Source organism: Phasianus colchicus, chromosome 2 (assembly GCF_987193195.1).
Source record: "Phasianus colchicus chromosome 2, bPhaCol1.hap1.1, whole genome shotgun sequence".
Lineage (NCBI taxonomy): Eukaryota > Metazoa > Chordata > Aves > Galliformes > Phasianidae > Phasianus > Phasianus colchicus.
The window spans coordinates 62679219-62701113 of NC_143437.1; the positions used below are offsets into that span (position 1 = coordinate 62679219).

A 21895-nucleotide genomic window follows, 5' to 3' on the forward strand; every position below is an offset into this window, starting at 1 on the left:
TTTCTGCTTGATTTGTTTGCTTTTCATAAGATTAACTTGCAAATGAAAATCTACTCTAATGGAGATTTTAATCTCTTATAATGCTTTGCACAAGGAATGTTATTTTAAAAGCTCTCTGTATAATTTCTTTAAAGGTTCCAGTTTATATTATTAAAAGAATATGAAACTGAAAGCCTAATGGGATGCGTCTCCTTTTTCATCCCACGGGCAGTTGATTTCCATTTTGTGCTTTCTTTCCGTGGGCAGTGGAAGTGGGAGAACAATGTTGAACTGCATGAGATAGAAGGGGAGGAGGGTTTTGGTGGACATGAGAGAAGGCAGGAAGCCTGCCATCTGGTTGTAGCTATTATCTCAGACTATCCCTGCATCCCTCATCTCAGTTGTGATAGCTCTGACGTTTAACTGCTGTCTGATGTTCTACTTTAACAGGGTCTGTGAGATTGGAGCATATCTTATTTTATAAAATGTCTGTGAATATATTACAGTGTTTTTTCTCTGTAAGAGATAATAGGGTAATGTAGTAGACTTTTTTTTTTTTTGAAAATGCATTTTCTTTGAATTTTAAGGGTTGGAGGTTTTTGTTTGTTTTGGAAGAAAAGTTGTACCTCTTCAGTATATCTGAGGGGGAAATGTCACACAATGTTCATTTTCATATGTTATGAATGTAAGTGTCCAGCTTTTTTCTTTTCTTTTTTTTTTCTCTGCAGAAGATTCTTGAGATGCATACTGTTCCCACACATTTTAGTGTTTGAAAATCAAACTCCACCCTTCCTGAAAGTGAGGGGGAAAAAAACCCAGCAGGACTGTTTTCTGCTGTGCTGTTAAAATATGCAGTGGTATGTGTTTGTTCATTTATATGATTGTTCTCTTTCTTTTTGAAAGCAACCACAGTATGAGAGTGCATCACTGCAACCTCACGTTTCAGAAAGATCAGCACCCCACCTTGAGGAGCTTGAGCGAAAGATTGCAGTGGCTGAGAATAAGGAGTTACAACTCAGTGAATTTCTAAAGCAGATTTCAAACAAATCTAGCGAGGAGAAAAAGAAGATGGAAGAAAAAGTAAGTGTCTTTCATGTTCCAAATTTCCTTTTGACCTTGTTAACGTGGCATATATTGTGCTTGTTAGGAAGCAACTTTGTGTGGAGATTACAGAGCTGTTTTCAAAATGAAGATAAACTTTATCTGTGGTAGTAGGCATTGGAAGTGGATAAATCTGAACTTGTAGTGAAAAAATATCAATCATTCTGCATATTTCAGACCTGGTAATGGCAGTTTTAACCATATATCAATTAAACTTGTTTTGAAGAAAAGCTGCTCAGCTCTAAGCCTGAGAATTCATTTAGCTTGTATGTTTATTACAACAACTGAAGTATTTCCTAAAAACACAGGAAAAGCATGGAAATGAAAGCTCCTTTTTAACATGATGCACAGATGCAGGCCTCACGCTCTGAGATGTGCTGAAGGTGCCTACTCAGCAGAAAGCAATTCTCTTGCAACTTCCGTAGGAAGCGTGAAGCAGCCTTCAATCTGAGACAAGGAAGGGGCTTAGCTAGCTGTGTTCTTGGAACTCTCTTGGTAAGAAGTTTCTTTAGAAGCCAGAGCAGTACCTAAGGTAGTTCTGAGTTTCTCGACAGCCTGTCATTATTGCAGGCTGGAATGTGCCATTGATCAGTGATTCGTAATGTTCAGTGAGATGTTGCCAGTTACCTTCTCTTTAATCAGTAAACCTTACTGTTGTACTTATATTTATATTCATGCAGATTCAAGGGGCAGGAGAAATGTGGTACTGTGAAGCAACAGATAGGAAGGAAAAAAGGAAAATATAGTTAATCTCCACTTTTGCCTTCCCATTTCTGACAAATCCTGTTGTATGCCTTTCATTGACGGTAACATTCAGGAAGAGCAGAAACTGAGTTCTTCCGCTTCCTCTTGTTTCTTTTAGTGTTTTTGTTGCTTGTGTTCCTGTGTAGGAACTGCTGCTGTGAGTATTGGCAGTTTCAAGGAGCTGTGCCCCAGTGCCTGGATCAGCTGGATAGTTGGTCTCCAAGAACCTGATTTACTGTACAGATCTGATCCACCTCACACCCATTCTGTGTGCTGAACAAAAGGCTCTCAACAAGAAAAAGGACAGGAAGGGAGCATGTGTTGTAGTAATAAATTGAATGCCATCCTGTCTGAGGGAAGATTGCAGAGGGAGGAAGGCGGTGTGTAGTGATCCTGCAGTGGGCTGGGTGCCATGCCTGGGGACAGCCCTCTCTGCAGTTCCTCAACTGTGCCTGCACAGAGAACCCCAAAGCCTGGAAATCTTGGTGTCCCTGCTTGATGTACCAGACATTAAGGAACAAAAAAATAGAACTTATGTACCGAACAAAGGGATTGTGGCAGGTAGCTGTTCTAGGGTTATTTTTGAGTGAATGCTTATGTTTTTGAAGAGGCTTTTCAATCCTAAGCCAGACTTGGCCAGCGAATGGGGAAATGATAGAAGCCTGAAACAAATTAGCTATTAGATGAGCTTTGTAAGTGCATGTTTAAAAGGACATGTGCTATATGTATCTAATTCTCTAGCTACCTACTGTTGCAAATATTTTTTCCTATATTGACATTTTAAACATGCAACATTTAAATACAGTGTGCAGATGATATGTTTTTGACGGTAAGAGACAGGCTGTGACTGTTCCAGTGCAGATGGGAGGGAAAAAACATAAGGAACTCTCCCATTTCCATGTTCATCAGTCGTCACTGATGAAAGGTCTAGGAGAGTCTCCCTCATCACAAAAACAGGATGTAGTGGAACTGGAAAAGGTTCAGAGGAGGGCAACAAGGCAAATATCCAAGAGAAGAATACAGAAACCATAATTGTCTCAGGAGAAGAATGGACAAAAGCAACTGGAAACTGGAAAAATGTGTTATCCACATTCTTTCATTACTGTAGATATCTGCATATGGGCACTGCTGGAAATTACGCACTGAGCTGGAAGACTTCTTGGTCTGAAGTGCTGTGTCCCTTCTAATATTGTGGATACACTGGTTGCTTTCCTTTTGAGAAACAGCAGGGCCTTCAGAGAGAAGAGCTGCCCTTTACCCATTACTGGCTTCATACCTCTTTTCCACATGCTGACATACCAAGCAAGGCAGCGTTTTTACTGTTTTGCAAATAATATTGGTACCTGAAGAGAAGGTTTGTTTTCTCCAGGCTCCACGTGTGCTCAGTGTGTAACTGAGGGAACTGGAAGTGCTTCAGTGGGCGCTGAAATTTCAGCAGCCTGAAAAAGCTTCTCTTTTGTGGCTGGCCAGATACCTTGGCAGCTTGTGGCTTCCTAGCTGATGGAGTCTTCTAAGGTAGATACTACAGCACTCTTCACAAGTGTTCTTATCACAAGCACTTAGCTTCTTCCTTTTCTTTCTTCCAGGCACAAGTGTGCCTCATGGCATCTGTAGATTTTGTAGCGCTCGCTTTAGTTTTGAAGCATTTTATCTGTAAGCTGTGCTGCTGAACTGAAAAAGCAGAGCGTAGGTAGCTGAACTCAACCTATCTCCTTCTTCTCCCTCTTCTGTGGTTAGTTGTGAAGACTCCTCTAAGGCACCTTTGGTAGTTGGTACCAATGGTCTGCCCTTTGATTTCTATGGCATGCTTTAGTATTTAATTGCCAGGTAGTGAGAGCCTGTCCCAACTAAGTCATATGCATGAAGGATGAAATAATAAAATAAAGAAACAACCCACCAAACCAACAAAGCTTTCTTGTCTTCTCGGTAGAATGGCAGGAGTGAGTGGAGGGGGGAAAAAATAAAACGTTTTTTTATCTCAGGAGAAGGTAGAAAGAGCTCTTGGGCTGATGCTGAGAATGTAGAGAGGACAGAAGGAATCGTAAGGCAAACACTGTAGCTATGAGAAAAGTAGAGATTGTAGGTGAGAAAATTTCTTAGTGTACATATGCAGGACAACAAAAAGATTCAGAAATCATGTAATCTTTGTCGGAAGTACTGAAGTATTCAGACTGTTCAACTTGTCATCTTTATTGGTGTGTGAGAAACAAAGAAAAGGGTTTTGCATATTGGACAGTCGCATGCTCCTGGCAATTTGGCTTACTTGAATGTATTTTAGTTGCTGTCCTAGGACTTGGATTGTGGGGAGAGTATGTGTTTCTACAGGGTATGCTGTGGCAGAAAGTGATGGCTGAGTTGCAACTTTGCCTCACTTGAATGTGCGTTGTGGTTTGATTTTTGTCTAATCTGAAAGATTTTAAATTATTTGGAAAGCTTTGCTCAGTTTTGAGGTCATAATGGAAAAAAAAAAAAAGAAAAAAGATGTAAGGACTTGGCCTTTTTGCAATCCTCAGTTTTCTGGTCTATTTTAGAAGGCTCTTACTAGAAAAACCTTTCTAATACTATCAATTTAAACTTTTCTGTTGGCCACAACTCTGAGCTCTGACATTATCACACTCATTTCTCATTGAGGTGGATGTCCTTAGCACCAAAATAAAAGTACATTTTGCATTTACTGTCATGTTAAGTGTTTGTTGTCTTTGAGTTACTACACAGTTGTGACTAATAGCGATACTGTTTTCCATTACATTGGACTCTGGCTGGAAAATACTGTTGTTTTTTTGCTTCCTTTCTCTCTTTTTTTTTTCTCTCCAAAAAGTACCAGCAGTGTAAGCAAACATAGTACAGTGTGCTTTAAGAAAGCAGCTGTTCTGTTCTGATGACACCTGATGTAATTGACAGATGGTGTCACAGTCTAGTTATTGGCTGCAGTTCTTCTTGGGTTCAGTTCTTAGATTTCAGTGTTTCAAGTCATTTTCCTAGGTCAGAAGAAGAGAAGGGACTAAAATATCTCCTCATCATTTTTTGCACAGGAACATACTTCCTAGCAAAGTGGTTGATGTGCCTGTCAGTGTTCAGGAGGCATTTGGACAATGCCCTCAGTAGTGTGCTTTAACATTTAGTTAGGTCCTGAAATGTTCAGGCAGTTTAACTTGATCTTTGTACGTCCCTTCCAACTTAACTATTTTAATTTTAGTATGAACATTCTCATTGATGAAAAAAATACGTCTATTTTATCTTTTAAATTGTACAGTTTGCTTTCTAGGCATAGGTGTAACACCTGTGGTTGAAGGGTCTGGAAGTTTGAGCTGCTGGGATTTATTATTATTTTTTTTCTTTCAATAATTAATACTTTTGTGCAGTTGAGAATATAATTCCTGAAGAGCCCCTGGTCCCAAAGCAGGTTTATTTTCCACTGTAATCTTAAAACATTTATTCTTACTTTCTAGCTTAAAACTAGAGACCGCTATATTAATAGCCTGAAAAAGAAATGCCAGAAAGAGTCAGAGCAAAACAAAGAAAAGCAGAGACGAATTGAAACCTTAGAAAAATACCTGGCTGACCTACCAACACTGGATGATATAGAAGGTCAGACTAAACAGGTAAGATGAAAGGAGTTGGTTTTACTTTTTAAAAACAAACATAAGTTCTGTAATATCTGTTGTCAAATGTTTTGCTGTTTTCCAATACATTTTTCCCTATCTGTTGAGGAAGAGAAATGTTTCAGTGTTTTAGGAGACTAAAACTAGTAGCTATTAGGTATTGTCATACTTACATAACTGATGGGGCTAAGACTATACATAAAGTAAGTGCAAAGCTGTGGCCTGCTGTAAGCTCTTCTAACGTGGCGTTGTATCTGACTAATGTAACCTGTGTTAGCTGCAAATTCTAGAGGAGAAGAACAAGCAACTTCAAGAAACTATGACTGAGTTGGAGAAGAAACTTGGAGAGGCACGATCTCAGTGTAGAGAGAGAGAAATGCAACTGGTGTGTCAGAAGAAAAAAGAAAAAGAGCTGGTTACAACAGTGCAGAGGTACGAACAGCTGTCTAAACTGAGCCCTGGAGTAGATGTGCTTTACCAACTAATATCAATTTATAATGTTTTGTTTTTTTTTTCCACTTACACTCTATTGCAATATTAAGGACTTTATGGCATAAGTTTATTACTCTGCAGAATGGCTGTGTAATGCAGTAGAAAATCCAAGAAAAGTTGGTTTGTATCAAGTTGCAAAGAATACCACAGAGAAGTCTGTCTAGAAATTCCTTACTGCCATTTCTGAAGACGTAGGACACCACCACAATGGCATCACAGGCTGCTGCCAGGCAGAGGATAGAGTAAACATGTTCAGCAAAGGATCACTGTATAGAAGCTGTCAGCACTCCTTCTTTGTAACTAATCTTGTCACAAACTGCAGAAAAGCTCCCTTGGACATTAGCTGAAGGGTTTATCAGTTAAGGGTCAAAGATTTAAATAAACTGTAGCTGTCTCTTATCTTTTCACTGAGTCTGAGGGATACTTACAGAGAAATGTAGCTGTTGCTTGTCTGCTGTCATTGAACTTGTAGAACTGTATTTGAAAAAAGCAAAAAAGCCAACTACAGTAGAACAGGTCGCCCTGAGGAGATTCCAGATGAAACTTGGAGATACTGTTACAGTTGTACATTTTAGATCAGGATCAGCAGAGATACTTCAATGCTTGTTTAATAACAAACAAACAAAAAAGGTAGGGAGAATCACTTAATATTTTATGTGGATGTCACTGCAGTTCAGTGTCCCACCCTTGCGTAAGCATGCATGCCATAGCAGTCTGAAAGTGTTTCCATGATGAAAGGCAAGCTGGTGAGGACATCTTGCCAGCCAAATTGTTGACACATTGTTTCCATCTTACCAATGAAAGACCTTTTTTCTTTGTGCCCTCATAATCGAGAGGGGGATCATTTTGTCTTTTCTGAAAGCCTACAAATAGCTGAAGTGACCCTTCATTTCTAAATTAGACAGCAAGATTAATACTAATAAAATTTATGTTCTTTCTGAGTGAAGGTGGGCAGGCAAAAGCTGTATGATTCTAGGAGCTTGATTTTAGCTGCGGAAGGCCTGAATGTCATGCCTTGGTGTGGAAGCAGCTGACAGAAATGGCTTCATGACCCCCTGGCAAGCCAGACAAAGAGGGTGCAGAAGGTGGGCTGCCAGTACTCACTGCTGCCTCTGATTCTGGACTCTGCTTTGGGTCACAGATGCCCCTGTGAAAAAAATTGGATTTTTAAGGCTCCTGTAACTTGGAGAAGCTCAAAGACTGCTCTGACCAGGGCTGGTCAGCAGCACAGAGTAGCTGTGAACTATACAAAGTTTTCTTAGGTCTTATCTGCCTTCTCCTTATGCCATACTGCTGGATCTGTGCCTTTCAGGAGGTATACAGTGTCTGGTCCATAAAAACATTTTTACATAAGTTGACCCTAGTAAGTACCACACGTATTTCAGTCATTTAGGATTTCTGTATCATTTATCCACTGTTGGTTTGCTCATTCATTAGGCTGGATTCTGCTAGTTATGATTGTGCAGTTCTGTTTGGAAAATGGTGAAACTTCCTCATTTTTTGCCAGAACATAAACCTCTTCTGCATTTTCTCAGTACAGTCTTTTTTTTTTTTTTTAATATTGAATGGCAGCTTGCAGCAGAAAGTAGAAAAATGCCTGGAAGATGGTATTCGCCTTCCTATGTTGGACACAAAGCAGCTTCAGAGTGAGAATGAATGTCTCAAAGAAAAGAATGAGAAAGCCAGTAAGGTTAGTCTGCAAACTGTGTGTGGTATTTTTGACCTTGAATCCTGTATTTGCTTTTTGTTTGTTATTTTGTTTTGTTTTTTACTTTAGAAACAATTATCTCCATAACAAATTATACATTTATTGCTAAATCAGTTTTCTCTTCAATATTTGCTTCTGTTCAATGGAACTATTTTGTATTTATTTCAGTTGTGTGAGAGTTACATTCTGTCTTTGGTTTTTCAAAGATATCATGTAAAATCTGTGGCTACACACCTCTAAGTTGATTTAAAGAAAAAAAAAGCCACAAGCTTAAGAGTTTCAAGCCTATTAAAATACTCAATTTTATATTCTAGGTCATAGACAATCAACAAAAACAGATAGAGGGACTGATTTTAGACATGCAGGTAAGAAAGAGAGTATATTCTGTTTACTCTGCCCGTGTTTACTTCATAAAGATGACATCCAAATAGGATGTAAAGACAGAAATACCAGAATTTAATCTTACAGACTGTAGTTGGCCCCGTGTTCTCTTACAAGCTTATAATGTATTTGTTACTGAAGTTTGTAGGGTTTTAACACTCTTCAGATACTTATAAAGTGTTGCTATATAGCATTCTTATTCAGCTCATCTAGTAGATGTCATATCAGAACTATGTATTTCAAGTTTGAGAACTGCGTTTTGTGAAGCATCTCATCAAACATTGGGGCTCAAATGATAATCTGAAGTACAAAAGTGACATTGAGTTTCACTGCTGAGATCCCTAGCAAGATGAGTGCTTTTTTAAACCATACAATTTCACAGAGTTGAAATGAATTTCTCTTCAAATGGTCTCTGACATATTGCTCACTTAAGCATTCTTTTGGTGGATCTTGGACACCCAGGATAGAGTCAAGGATTTTTCAAGACATTAGAGGTTACTAGAAGTCAGTTGCAGCTCTGTGGATCAGATTAACACATCAAGTTCTTGATCCTTGAAAGGTACTTAGTGACCAGTGTTTGTTATGGAGAAAAGGAAACATTATACAGGATATAAGGAAGAAGGTATGACTAGCTCTAGAAGAAGCTGAGCATTAAAAACAATAAGTAAACATCTGTTTTCATTAAGTATTGAAGCCAAATTCAATAAATTCTAGCTTCTGTGATCTTCCAGATTGGTATTTGTCTCCAGATTTCTTCTTCCCGTACTCTCCAGCAAAAATTAAGTTACAGGTTTGACCCCTGAGGGTGAAGAGGGTGTCTCTACTTGGGCTCAGTGTGCTTTAGGTTCGAGAGAACAACAGAATGGTAGCTGAATGCCTTCTCCTTCTGAAGCAGGAGTTCACTATGGAGATAGAATCCAAGTAACAAAGAGATACAAAACTGCTTGCATAGCATTTGATAGGAAAATGTGCTTTCTTACTTTCACTTTGCACACTGGAGCAGAGTTTTCTTATTCATTTCTGTTGAAAGTAAGTTGTGCAAGTAAACAGCAGGTCTGGTGTCTGTTGACAGCAACACTTTTTCTTAAGTGAACCACAATATATTAAATGTATCTGTAACAAAGCAGTATGGAGTTGCAACATAAAGTACGTCTGCTAACTGAAAAGCAGAATCAGAATCTAAGCTCTCCTTGGTTTGAGGACAACAAAATCTATCAGATGGTTATGTTTGCACAGAGCAGTCTGCCATAGGTGGAAATTATGGCACAGGCAGATATACTCTCATTATTCAAGAAACAAGGTCACAAATTGAACTCCATAACCTTCTCAAATTCTCTCTCCCTCTCCATAATTCAGTTTAGATTGTTTGGTTGAAATACGCACGTTATTTCTAACCAACCTAAATCCTTTTGTATTTCCTAAATTCTCTAATCTTTTTCTCACCACCACCACCTTTATCTTGAGACTTAGTAATTTCAGTAGCCATTTATACAGATCACTGTTTTGTGTGCTTATTCTGAAATGACTTTAGGGAAATGCTGAGTAGCTGTCGCAGACTGTGAACAGAGGAGTGTTCTGTTCTCTGGGATTTTCTCTTACCTTTCCCATTTTGAGATGATTTGTATAAGGCCAGAAAATAAGATTTGGAAGTGGTGTTAGCCCTCAAGTTACTTGCAGACTACAGCAGTTTCTTTGTATCTTTGATCCTCAATCCTTTTCACATTTGTTCCATGGGAAGCATTGAAAATTAGTTTGTAAGAAATAGAAATCCCTTATTGGCAGAGAGATGTAATTCATCTTCAGTTGAAATCTTATTTCATTTCCCATCTTCTGCCACACTGTCAAGCTATGCTTGAGAATGTCTTTCAGTTTTTCAAGCTGAAAGAAAATATTCTGCTTCAGACAACAGTGAATCGAGCAGTACTAGCTTCTGTTGCTCAAAGTTGTGATGGAGTGATTTTGATCTCTTCCTTATATGGTTTTGCTTGCTTGATTTTTATTTATTTATTTTTTTTCTCCTGACTGTGAGTGATTAAACTTCTGGTTGATCTTGATAAAATGTCATGCTGCATGTATTGCACATTTTCCAAAGGGCAAAAATGACAACTGAGAGTATTATTTGTTTTTTAAATGAAATAATCCTTGTTTATACGATTAATTTAGATATTGCAAAATTAGCATTTTTTGTGCAAAACAGCTAGAAATCAACTTATATGGTGTCTGTATTACCCAAATTACATCTGTCAATCCTGTAAGTCATAATAAACCCAATCTATGTCAGGGCTGGAAATAATGCCAAGTTGTAACTTCAGAAAGCAAAAGGGAAAAGTAAGAATGGAATATACAGGACTCTCAGAACTGTGAGTGTTGGGAAGCCATAGCACTATGGGATCTAGCAAGCTGGTAAGCATATGTGCTTTTTCTGAGCTTTAAGGTAAGGATAGCATAGAGTGATAGATGTTAGGTATGCCTCTCAGAAGTAACACTTATTTCCACATTTGCTGTTATGTTGCACAACTGGTAAGCTGACCACGTGCACATTATTTTGAATATTACTGAAAGGTGATTTTAGAGCAGCTTGCACTGTTATGCAAGTTCAGCGACAGATGTAGTTCTCAAAATATACTGGGAAATGTAATATTTCTGAACCTGCCCACCCTAAGGAAGGCTACACAATAGAATCTTTAATGTCTGTCACTGACATAGATTTGAAACGTGTAAATAATGCTTCTAATGCATGTGTCATACTGGGGCTTGGGGTGTCCCTGAATTTGCTCATGCAAGAGAAATGCAATAAAGACTGTTAAAAAGTGAAGATACTCAGAAGATGGAAAATTAGTTTGGGTACCTGTTGTTACCTTGTTGCACTGTTCTCCTTGTCTCTAAGCAACTTCTGCATGGCTGCTAACCGCACACAGAGTCCTTCAGTCTGACTCAATATGGCCATTTTTCTCAGTACACTGTTTTTAAAATAAAATGAAGGTGATTGTTCAAAACCTCTGCATGTTACACTCATCTTTAAGCACAACAAAGGAAAAGCATCAAGCAGAGCTATTTCCTGCCCTCTCTTGGCCCACAGTGTTTCCTTTGACATGGAGCCATGATCCCTTTTCTTCCTCCCCTTCCTTTGTAGCACGAAGCTGAGCTTTCTAGCCACTTCTTATCTCTAGGATGCACGCTATTTCAACACTTCCTTGCTAGGGACATGGTGTGGGTGAACTGAGAGGCACATCAAGCATGTGAAAATGTTCTAAAAACAAGTAGCATTTCTGGGTTCTGCCTTGTGATTCCTGTTACTTAGATGAAAAAAGAAAAGTATTTTCATCTAGATTGAATGTGTAAATTTTAACACCATTGTTTTCTGGCTTTGAAGGAAGTGTCACTACGCTTCTTGTTTCTTGTGCACCATTGAGCTGAATGTCATTATTAGGAAATTTTTCAAAGCTGCACACCATTTTCTGTTGGCCCTGCCCTGCTTCTCACTACTTCCCACCCTGTCAGCAGTGTTCTTACAGCTGGCTGGTCAGTTAAAAGGCTTCTCCATTTTGTAAGCCACAAATGCGGTGTAGAGCCGGCCTCAACGCATAAACATAGTTTCCTATGTGTTACAGTCCACAGTATTAATACCTTGAAAGTTCCATTCTTCATACCATTTAGGAATAGCTCTCACAAAAGAGTAAGTTTGGCTTTCTTCCCAAACTGCAATTGAATCGTAGAATAAAGTATCCCAAGTTGAAGGGACCCACAAGGATCATCAAGTCCATATCCTGGCTCCACGCAGGACCATCCAGAATTGAAACCCAGTGTCTAAAAGCGCTGTCCAAATGTTTCTTGAACTACATCAGCTTGAGGCTGTGGCTGCTTCCCTGGGGAGTCTGTGCCAGTGTCTGACCACCCTCTGGTGAAGAACCTTGTCCTAACCACCACCTGACCTTGCCCTGACACAGCTCCATGCCGTTCCCTCGGGCCCTGTCACTGTCACACAGAGCAGAGCTCAGTGCTGCCTCTCTTCTCCCTGCGAGGTGCTGCAGCCACCATCAGGCCTCCCCTCAGCTGGTTCTGCTCTGGGCTGAGCACACCAAAGGACATCAGCCGCCCCTCATGCACCTTGCATGTGGACCACTAGGTGCTTCACCATCTTTGTAGCCCACTTTCCGATGTTCTTTAATAGTTTTATATCCCTCTTGTGCACACCATTATATTGCAACAATTAAAACATGTATTTTACTCAAGACTGTCTTTGATCTTTCTGTAACATTTTATTTAGAATTCCCTATGACAGCGTTCTTTGTTTTGGAAGATGAATATGTAGGATTTTAACTACAGAGATTCAAGACAAACCATTCTTCTCAGTGTCATTCTATAAATTGAGATCCATTGGTTTGTAAAACATTCCATCTCCTCCTCCCATCGTGGTCTCTGGTTCCACTTCATGGAAGGTTACATTCAAAACCGTGCCAGAGCACGTACTGTTGTCACCAATGCAGCAGCTGTAGTTTGAGCATGATGAGATTGGATTTGCATCCAGTAACTGACACAGGTTTTACACATTAATATGCGGAGCTAGGAATGCGGAAGACACTTTGGATGCAGTGTTGTAGCACAGCATCAAATCTGTTAGTAATTAATGACAAAAGAGGATTTTTTTTCATCGTGAAAGCTGAAATAGTCAGGAATATGTATCAGCAGTATACTTTACAAGCATTCAACCTTTTGGCTTGCTTGGGGCTTGCTTGGGGTGCACTGAGTGAAGAGGAATGGATTGTGTTGGGCTGCGTATAATATGTATAATACTGTTAATATAAGTAACAAACATTTTATTTTTTAATATTTTTTATTAAAACACAAAAAGAGCAATAAAAGCATGAAAATAGTGGGATGTTTGACCTTGTTTTTTGTGAAACTAATGCATCGGTTTGGTCTAGTGGAAGCAGTTGCAATCCTTAGTGAGCTCTCAAGCTGGAGATTTCTCACGAAATTTTACTTTTCCTGTACTTCATCCTTGAAAACAGTTGTTCTCAAATGTGTGTACTACCAAAAAGTGATGATGTGAATAAGGTGTGATTGTGAACTGAGGGATTTTTCTTTGGAAAGATAGGTCTTACAAAAGTCTGGTGAAGAAACATGGTTATATTTTTGAGTTGAATATCTGATTACAACTCTATGTATTCTATTTAAAAATTCACAGATGATGTACATTATATCAACATGAAACGGAGTCACAAATAAGCAAAGAAGGGGATAATTTTTTTTCAGTAGGCTTGAAGCCTATTCTCAAATTCCTTTATCAAAACAGAAAGCATGGCTGCATATTTTTCACTGTTCACAGGTCTGTGTTTAGTCAGTGTATCAAAATGCATAAACTTATTTACCATAACTTGAGTTTGCCATAATTTAAGTTTCATTTCAAATGCTGTTATGATTTCTCCTTCAAGAAGTATGTTTGACTCATATAAATGAGCAGTCAAATCCAACGAAGATCCTAAATCTGTGAGCCATTTTTCAGCTTCAAGTTCTGGCAAAAATTTTCCTTTTTACTCTACAAATGACACGATTTCATTTTGGAAATCACAAAATCTTTTTTAGCATTTAACCCCAATTTAGCCACCTTACTTCAGAAAACTAAATGATGTTCTCATAATTTGCATCCATGGTTTTATGAAACTTCTGGAATTGGTGATGATTCAGTTCCTTGGACTTTATGAAATTCACAGCTTTTGATTTGCACGATGTTACCAATTTTTGTGCATAAATTTTCTTGATGTAAGATGCAGTGATATTTCATCAAATGTGAGTTGCTGGTAGCAAGTGCATAATCTTCTATTGACTCTTTTTTTAAGTCCCTCTTCTTTACCATCATTGGAATGCCATCAGTAGCATTGCTGTAATGAAATTTCTACTGCTTCATACAAATCAAGAGCTGTTGTTGTGTCTTCTAATGGCACCAAAGTAGTAATTTCTTCAGTGACATTCATTACCAATAACTGTAGTGAAAGACAAGTTGATCCTTATCTTAGCATCAATAGGTTAATCTACTGCCAAAGCACAAAATTTGAGATTAGCAGCTATACTGTCCAAATTTCTTCTGCTAGACTTCCCCATTTCTTCAGTTTGCCTGGGTACAGTCTGGTGAGACAAACTGATTTTAGGAAAATCTGTTTTTTATCAGGAAAAATTGTATCTGCCACACTTTCCATGGACTGCATAATTAAACTCACCATCAGTAAATGGTTTTGATTTTACTGCAATCAGATTTGGTACCACATAAAGTAGCTTTTGTAACAGAATCTGTTTGAATGTAACTTTTCGTAAGGATTTGTTGAGGTGACAGACTTTTTTTCAGTTCTTCTATTTTGTCTTTAAAAAGCATTCCTTGATATTCATCGAATTTGACAGCATGTTTCTGCATATATTGTCTTTTTCAAAGACAATCTCTGAAAACCGACACGATTTCCTTACGAATTAAGCATAGTGCCATATTATTTGCCTTGACAAAAAGGTGCTAATCTCTCCATTTTTCATTGAACACTCTTCTTTCATCTACAGTTTTTCATTCCTTGGATTCCATTTTCTTTTGAGACTACACCAGGTAGCTAGAAATATTATTGTCAGTAATCACTAAGTGGCACAAGCACATGTAATGTAGTACGTGTGGGTTTCAGTTTGACTGTGCGTGTGATGAGTGGAAGAGGTAAAGTTAGCACTGCACTGCACCCTCCCCTTGTCCTGGTTTCAGCTGAGATGATGGTAATAGCACACCGATGTTTGGTTGTTGCTGAGTGATGGGTACGTGCTTGGGGCAGAGCCAGGCCACTTGGTGGGAAGAGCGGCTGCCACGCTGGTGTGGGGCAGTGAGTGGGCCACTGTGCTGGGCCATGTGCAGCCCAGGAGGTGTGGGTTGGGCATGCCTGCTATTGCACTGTTATTAGTATTCGGATAAGATGATTTGAATCTTCCCCTTTCTGAATTTTACCAGATGGCTTTTGAAACAAATAGTAGAGTGAAGGTGTGCATTTGACAGCTAAGGTAGCTCTGGCCATGCTGAATTCATTAAAATAAATAAATAAGTAAAGAAAATCTTACAGGGAAATGACAGCAGCTCTTTCCGTGTTGCAGGAGTTGTTGGTTTATTGCTGCTTATGACTGACCTGGAAGTCAAACTCGGAAAGCTCTAGTTCCTAAGCACAGCAGCATCTGAGAAACTTATTTCTGATTTTATTAATGATGATTGTAATATTGCATCTGTTAAAAAAGACAGTATAAACTACAAATAAGTTATGGGAGTTTTTTTGCCTACAGTTGTTATTTCAGCAAAGTAAAATTGTAGTACCCTATTCTGAGGGTATCTTGTGTGAATGGTTTTAAAGAGGATGGTACTCTTTGTCAGCTACCAAAAGCTTTCTTCTCTGCTGTATAACAAATTCAGGAGGTAGATGCTATGTAGTGAAAGCTTGTAGGAACCCCTGCCACAGTCTTCATGGAAAACAGAGGCAAAAATATGTTCAGCTATATCTCTGAAATTGCATAAATTAAGTTTACTTGTCATTAATATGCTTTTTTCAAGTGAAATAATTTAGATAGAAAACAAGATTGTGTATTGCTTTAGCCTTCCATACATTCCTTGTTATCCTGTGTTAGAGTAACATTTTGCATACATGGTCTGTTTGCTTAAAAACAGATGCTAGTAATTTAAAGAGTTTCACAGATATTTGGTGCAGCTAAGCCAGTGTCCATAGAGCTCCTGGAGTGCAGTTGGACTCTATGAAGTGGAACTTGGTAGAAATTCAGGTGTAATTCAAAAGCAATGAATAACAAACTTAGAAATTTATTGAGGATATGTTTTTTTGTCAGCGCTAACCTGCAGTATGAAAATTTAAAATGATTACCTGTGCTTTCTTTCGATTTAGTCTGTGCAAGAGAAGCTTTTGCAAGAAAAGAGGACAGTTCTGAAGATGACAAATGAGCTTGAAGAAAAAGAAAGAAATATAGAACAGTTGAATAAAACCCTCTCTGAAGTAAGTAAAAACTCCAAAAACCCAATCCATGACTATGCCAGCAAAGAAGAACCTCATGAAGTGATTATAGTCACTTGTGGTAGGGCTTTATGAGTTTAATACATATTTTGCTGTGATAAATACTGTGCAGAAATATAATAGATACTGTCCCTATCTCAAGAGAAAGCTTTAAGGGTGAAGGCCACTAAGAGCTGCATAAAAGCTGTCTATTTGCTATTCTTTGGAGGGGTCCAGCTTTTATGTATAGAAGTAACTATTTTTAGTTAGTATTGCTTGTGATTTGATACAGGAAATTTTCTGCGATGCTACATGCTGTAGACTAACTTGACCTTTTTCTTCTTTTTTTCTCATGAAGAACCAAAGACTGACAGAAGAAAATGCTTCTCTGAAGGAGCAGATACGGCAAGTGGAACAGTCCCGGCAGCCAGTGTCTGAAAAAATGCCTGTAGCAGACCAGTTGTTCAAGGAAATGTCCCATTGCTTGTTTGAGTTGAAAGCTTTGTGCAGTATTCTTACCCAGAGAGCTCAGGGCAAGGAGCCTAACCTTTCCTTACTGCTGGGAATCAGATGTAAGTGATATTATCATGCCAGTGCTTACTAGTGTTTTGGACACAGAATAATAACAGTTTAGTAAAGTGGGTCTCTCTTGCCAGGTGGAGAGGATAGTCTTCCCCTGACTGTGCAACTAGAGCAGTTGTGCACAAAGTATACTCCCAGACCTCTTGGAAAGTGCTGAGCTTTTAGCACACCTGGGTTGCCAACTGCCTAAGGCTATACAGGTCTTTGTCAGGTCAGGAGGAGATGTCTAGACGTTCATACAGACTCAGTTCTAGATATATTCACACTGTTAAAAAGGAAAGGCGTCTATCCATGTGTCTCCCTTGTGATGCACACAGCAGTCAGCCCTAAGGGTTAATGGACTTTTTCTGTCAAACGTGTTTTGCCCTCTAAAATAACAAAGAAGGTGAGGCATAAGCAGGCCATTTCTTAAACCCCTTGTGATCAAGTGATGGAAATGTAAGTCTGCTGTTTGAACATGTATATGTCTGATTTCAAGGGGACAGTAGATGTCTGTGTGTATAAGCCTCAGTGCCTGGCAGTTCTAGTTTTGATAATGTTAATTCCATATCCTTCTTCACTTCCTATGCTGTAAGCCAGGAGATGGAAAGTACATCCTGATGCCAGCCAGATAGAGCTCGAATGTAGTTTTTTCCTTTTAACAAGCTTAATAAACTTTTTTTTTCACTTGAATGTATCATATCTTAGTGCTTTCTGAGTGTTAATTAGAATTACTCAGACCATTTGCTGAACTCTACCTTCAGCAAAGTAGGAAGGTAAAAGTGCAGTGTTCTGTAGGCACCACATAGATTCATCTGCACTGGAAACTTCTGAAATGCTGTGAGTGCACGTATACCTGTCTCAAAGTCCATGAGATCGTTGTCAGCCAGCAGGATAAATAATGCAACATATCTGTAGTACTATCTTGTAATCTTACATGGTCTGATTTCCCAAGCTTTTCTATCCCTCTTTACTGAGTGGCTAGAAGCTTCGAAAATGGTTATCCTACCCAACTTTTTCACTACTGTTGAAAGTGATAAGTCATTAATGAGTCTAGGTGCAGAAAGAAAAGCATGTCTTTCAGTAGAGCAGGGATGAGTTCTCAACTGGCTTTAAGTTCACATGGTACAATGTTTTGTTGGCCTTTCATCACACTGGAGCATGGTTTTTCTTGAATTAATTAAAGTGACTTTCCCTTTATTTCAAGAGAGGCTGACTGGTTTAGGTATTCAGAGCACGGCTGTTAGAGCTTTAACCTTGGCTTTTGTTTTTTTTGTAGCACTGAACTGCTCAGCTGAAGAGAATGAAAATTATCACAGCACAGAGACTCTCTCAAAGAAGCTCTCAGACGTTTGTCAGTTACGAAAGGATATTGATGAATTAAGGACGATAATATCAGACCGTTATGCTCAGGACATGGGGGACAATTGCATCACTCAATGACAACATTTCATCCAGTAGCAAATGACTTATTAAATGCTGCTGTGTCACAGGTCTTTGCATTTCTATTAAGGAGCCATATTAGAAGATAGCAACCACTGCACATGCCTCTCTGTGAGGATCATGCATATGTAGTCTTGGGAATCAGGTGGGGAAGGGAGAGACATGGTTTGAACAGAGTGGTACAACCTTCAAGAAATCTTTCTTTTCTCCAAACTACTGAATTTAAGAACAAGCTGTGAAGAATTTTTCAGTTGGATTCTCTGTTTCCTTCATTGGGTTTCCTTTTATTGCTTCAACTAGTTTCTGGAGTCAGAGCTTTGGAACAGCCGTGCTGCTACTACTCTCGGTCCTTTCCTCATTCAAGGGTTTGTGTGGCATTTCCTGTGTTCTGAAATCAGTGCAGAGAGTCAAATGACCTTTGGCTGTATGTGGTGAAGATGGGGGCTTCTGAAACTTCACTTAGCTGTAGGAACTGCAGTTGGAACAGTCTTAGAATGCTGCAAACAGTAAATGCTTTTCAAGTTGCCTGAAGAATTTGCTACAGGAAGTATCTTGCTTTTAGTAATGAATGTTAGCTTGTTTGCTGAAGAATGGAAGAAAATCAACTTTCAATTCCTTTGTGCACATGAATCTCATAAAATTTAAGCATTATCATATTGCTTTGAGGAATTTCAGTAACATCAAGTCTGTGACAAGCCCAGAGAAAATGGGAGGCGTGAAACTGCAGTGTAGTACGTGGCTGTCCAAAAAGAATAGACTGTATTTTAGTGTTCATACCATAATACTTTTTATTTATGTCACCTCCATTTTAAAATGTGGCTTCTCTGTATCTATATCCTTGGAGACCTCTGATGAGGTTGTAAACAACCTCAACCATTCTGCAGCTACAAAACGAGTGTTAGGCATTTGGCAAAGTCAGGGCTCAAAACGGAATGTCTCTGCTTATCAGTATTAAATTCTCAGTTAACCAAGGACTGCAAAATTTTCCATGTTGTTTGGTTATTCTTGATCTCTCCTTTCTAGCAGGAAGAGATTACCTTAAAAATGAGATCATATTCCACAGTTGGTTCTGTGAGCATCACTTGGCAGTGCTACTTCACTCCTGTGGGGCAGATAAAATATTAACACTTCCACTTTCCTTGATCAGTACTGAAAGTTATCTGAACAGTTGTGCGTGGTGTGAGATGGTATTTAACTGCAGGTAACAAAAACTCATTGTGAGCAAAACCACTCTAAAATCACATTATCAAGAAAATATATGACCTTTGGTCATACATGTGATATTAAAGTTTCAAGTGGCTAAGGTGCAAGTCAGTCTGCTGATCTGTATCATGGAAAACAGCAGAAATCACTTAGCATAGAGGTTAGAATTGTGTAAGTTCTAGGGTAATATTTTTATAGCAACAGTTTTCTGATGATATCTATTTTAATAGAAGAAAAAATGGTTATAGCAACGTAGGCTGAATTTATGAATTTTAACTTGGTGTTTTGCTTTCTGTTCATTGTTATGCAGTTACTGTTACCGTGTTTATAATTTAGTGTTGGTTTTTGTTGTTTTTTTCTTTGCTATAATGACTAATTTATTTGACAGTTTTCTCTATCACGAACCTACACATGGACTAATCTGTGAAAAATTATGTTACAGTGTATATTGTTGCTACACAGTATTTTCAGATAGAGATTAATCTGACTGGCCCAGCTCCAGTGGGCACTAAAACATCCAGATTAAATCTCAAGAGAAATTGCGTGGTATCTCAGCTCTAAGGTTGAAGAAAAAAAAAAAGGCCATTTTAGTTTAAATTGTTGAATGCTGTTCTTTCTGTAGTTTTGAAAGTGTACTGTTACACTGGTGCAAAACTGAAAACAAGGATCTTTGCACTAATTTTCCTGTGTCTCTTGATGTAAAAGCATTGGCTTTTTTAATTAGGGCCACAGCTTGTTCCTTTGATGTAGTGCAGTGGTTTTGGCCCTGTAGTGAAGGAACAGTCCCCAGTCTATGGCTACAGCATTTCCATCTAAGGAAATAGCACGCTATTTCCTTAGAAGCCATAGACTGGGGACTGCTGTCTGGTATCAGAAATTCAGCAACAGGGTTTCAGGTAACTAACTAGAAACATTAGGAAGAAAGTGAACACCAACATAGCGTGCTATTTCCTTAGATGGAAATGCTGTAGCTATAAAAATGACCGAGCAACACATTTTTCTAAATTTTGTGGAAATAGAGCATTTAATAGAGAATTAGCTAGCAACAGGAGATTTTTCAACTCTGTTTGTCCTGTTGTGTTGTCGCTTGACTGGTGTGGCTCCACTGTCTCACTTGTTGAATGTACTGCAGAGTTGAGATCAGTAATTTAATATTTGCAAAGCACTTCAGGAGCTGTGATGCTCTGTAAGTATTAGTTGAAAGTCCCTCAGGAAGGAGGTCCCATTGTATTTGTAATAATTTGTTTGCAATGCTGTAATCTTGCATTTTAATATATATATATTTTTTTTTTTAGGGAACCCGTGATATTTATGTTGACTTTAAGGCACTTGGTTGTTGTTTTGTTGTTGTTATTTTGTTTTAAATATATATATCCATTGAGTTTACCTGCCTCAGTCAGATTAAAATAGGGCTGTAAATGGTGGATGGTTGAGCCAAAGATGCAGGCTACCAACTGAATATCTAAACTGATACTGTATTTTGCTTTGGTTTCTTGAAATTGGGCCTGTTGTAGTAGTAGCAGTTACTATATATGCATCACTTTAGAGATGCCTCTAAATGGAATAAGCTTTGTCTATGATATGCATGACTGATTAATTGGTTAAAATGTAGTGTGTGTGATCTCATTCAGCATATTTAATACACAGTTGATTAATGAATGTTAACATTGGAATTGCTTGGATTTAGTCATGACAACTTTTTGCTGTGGCTGTTTGACAATCTCAAGGGCTGAAAAAGAACTGCTAATGAATGGATACTGTACCGTTCTGTTTGTCAGCAAATTTGTACAGTAATTTTTTGGTATTGTTTCAGATCGAATTTGTACAATTCTTTTAGAAGATATTTACAGTAACTACTGTATTCAAGAATGTATTTTGAAAAAAGACTTGGAAAGTCTTGGGACAGGCTATAGATGATGCTGTCTATTTGCTATGTAGAAGTAATGCAGCTCAACTGTGTAAACATGATTTAGGTTCCTAGCCCCAGTTGTGTCGCTGTCGCGTGATAATTCTGTGAAATTGCTGAGATTGCTGCCACCACCCACCCAGGCTTCAACATTTGAAGCTGCTGGTGGCTGGGAGGTAATGGCAGGAGCTGAAGTTTTGTCCTTTTCACTTTAAGATGTTTCTTCCCTTCCTTTGCCCACACTGCCTGCTTCTTGTAGCAGATGTTCTTCTGGCAAGGTAAGAGCACAAGGAAAGAAAGAAAATCCTTCCTCTGTGACCCACTTCCCTAGCACTTGTTCCTTTCACTGATATTACGTAGGAAGAGATGCAGATGTCATTGGGCTCTTCCCATTGATGTAACGAGTTCTGTCAGGGGAGAGGAGAAGACCTGAATTAACCCACTCTTGTTGGCTGCAAACCAGTCAGTGGTTATTACTGAACGGGATGATTTATTCTAGTAGCTCATTAGCAATATTAATTCCACAGCTGCATACCTTTGTGCCTTTTTATGCCTGAAGTTAAGTAGAAATTCCCCTTGAACTTTAGATGTGTTGCTAGAATGCTGATGACTGCACCTTGTTTTCCTCTTACCTGCCAATATTTTGTTGTTGGGCTTTTGTAGTAAGAACTCTGCATAATATCTAGAAACATAAGTACTTACAACAGGTACTAGGTGTGCGCTCGGAATGTTAGCCTGCTTGTAGTATGCAGCTTTCTTGGAT

At 38.6% G+C, this 21895-nt stretch overlaps 1 protein-coding gene across 8 annotated transcripts in view; it reads left to right on the forward strand.

The window, feature by feature from the left end:
- The window catches only part of CEP85L (centrosomal protein 85L), a 139708-nt gene extending 121636 nt beyond the window's left edge, over nucleotides 1-18072 (forward strand). For all 8 annotated transcript variants that reach the window (XM_090135845.1, XM_090135843.1, XM_090135847.1 and 5 more), the window contains 8 exons: nucleotides 883-1059; nucleotides 5274-5426; nucleotides 5704-5858; nucleotides 7491-7608; nucleotides 7941-7991; nucleotides 15915-16022; nucleotides 16378-16591; nucleotides 17860-18072. In XM_090135845.1, the coding sequence (XP_089991971.1) occupies nucleotides 883-1059; nucleotides 5274-5426; nucleotides 5704-5858; nucleotides 7491-7608; nucleotides 7941-7991; nucleotides 15915-16022; nucleotides 16378-16591; nucleotides 17860-18023 (1140 nt within the window). In that variant the 3' untranslated portion in view covers nucleotides 18024-18072. The remainder of the gene's footprint in view (nucleotides 1-882; nucleotides 1060-5273; nucleotides 5427-5703; nucleotides 5859-7490; nucleotides 7609-7940; nucleotides 7992-15914; nucleotides 16023-16377; nucleotides 16592-17859) is intronic.
- The last annotated feature ends 3823 nt before the right edge of the window (nucleotides 18073-21895 follow it).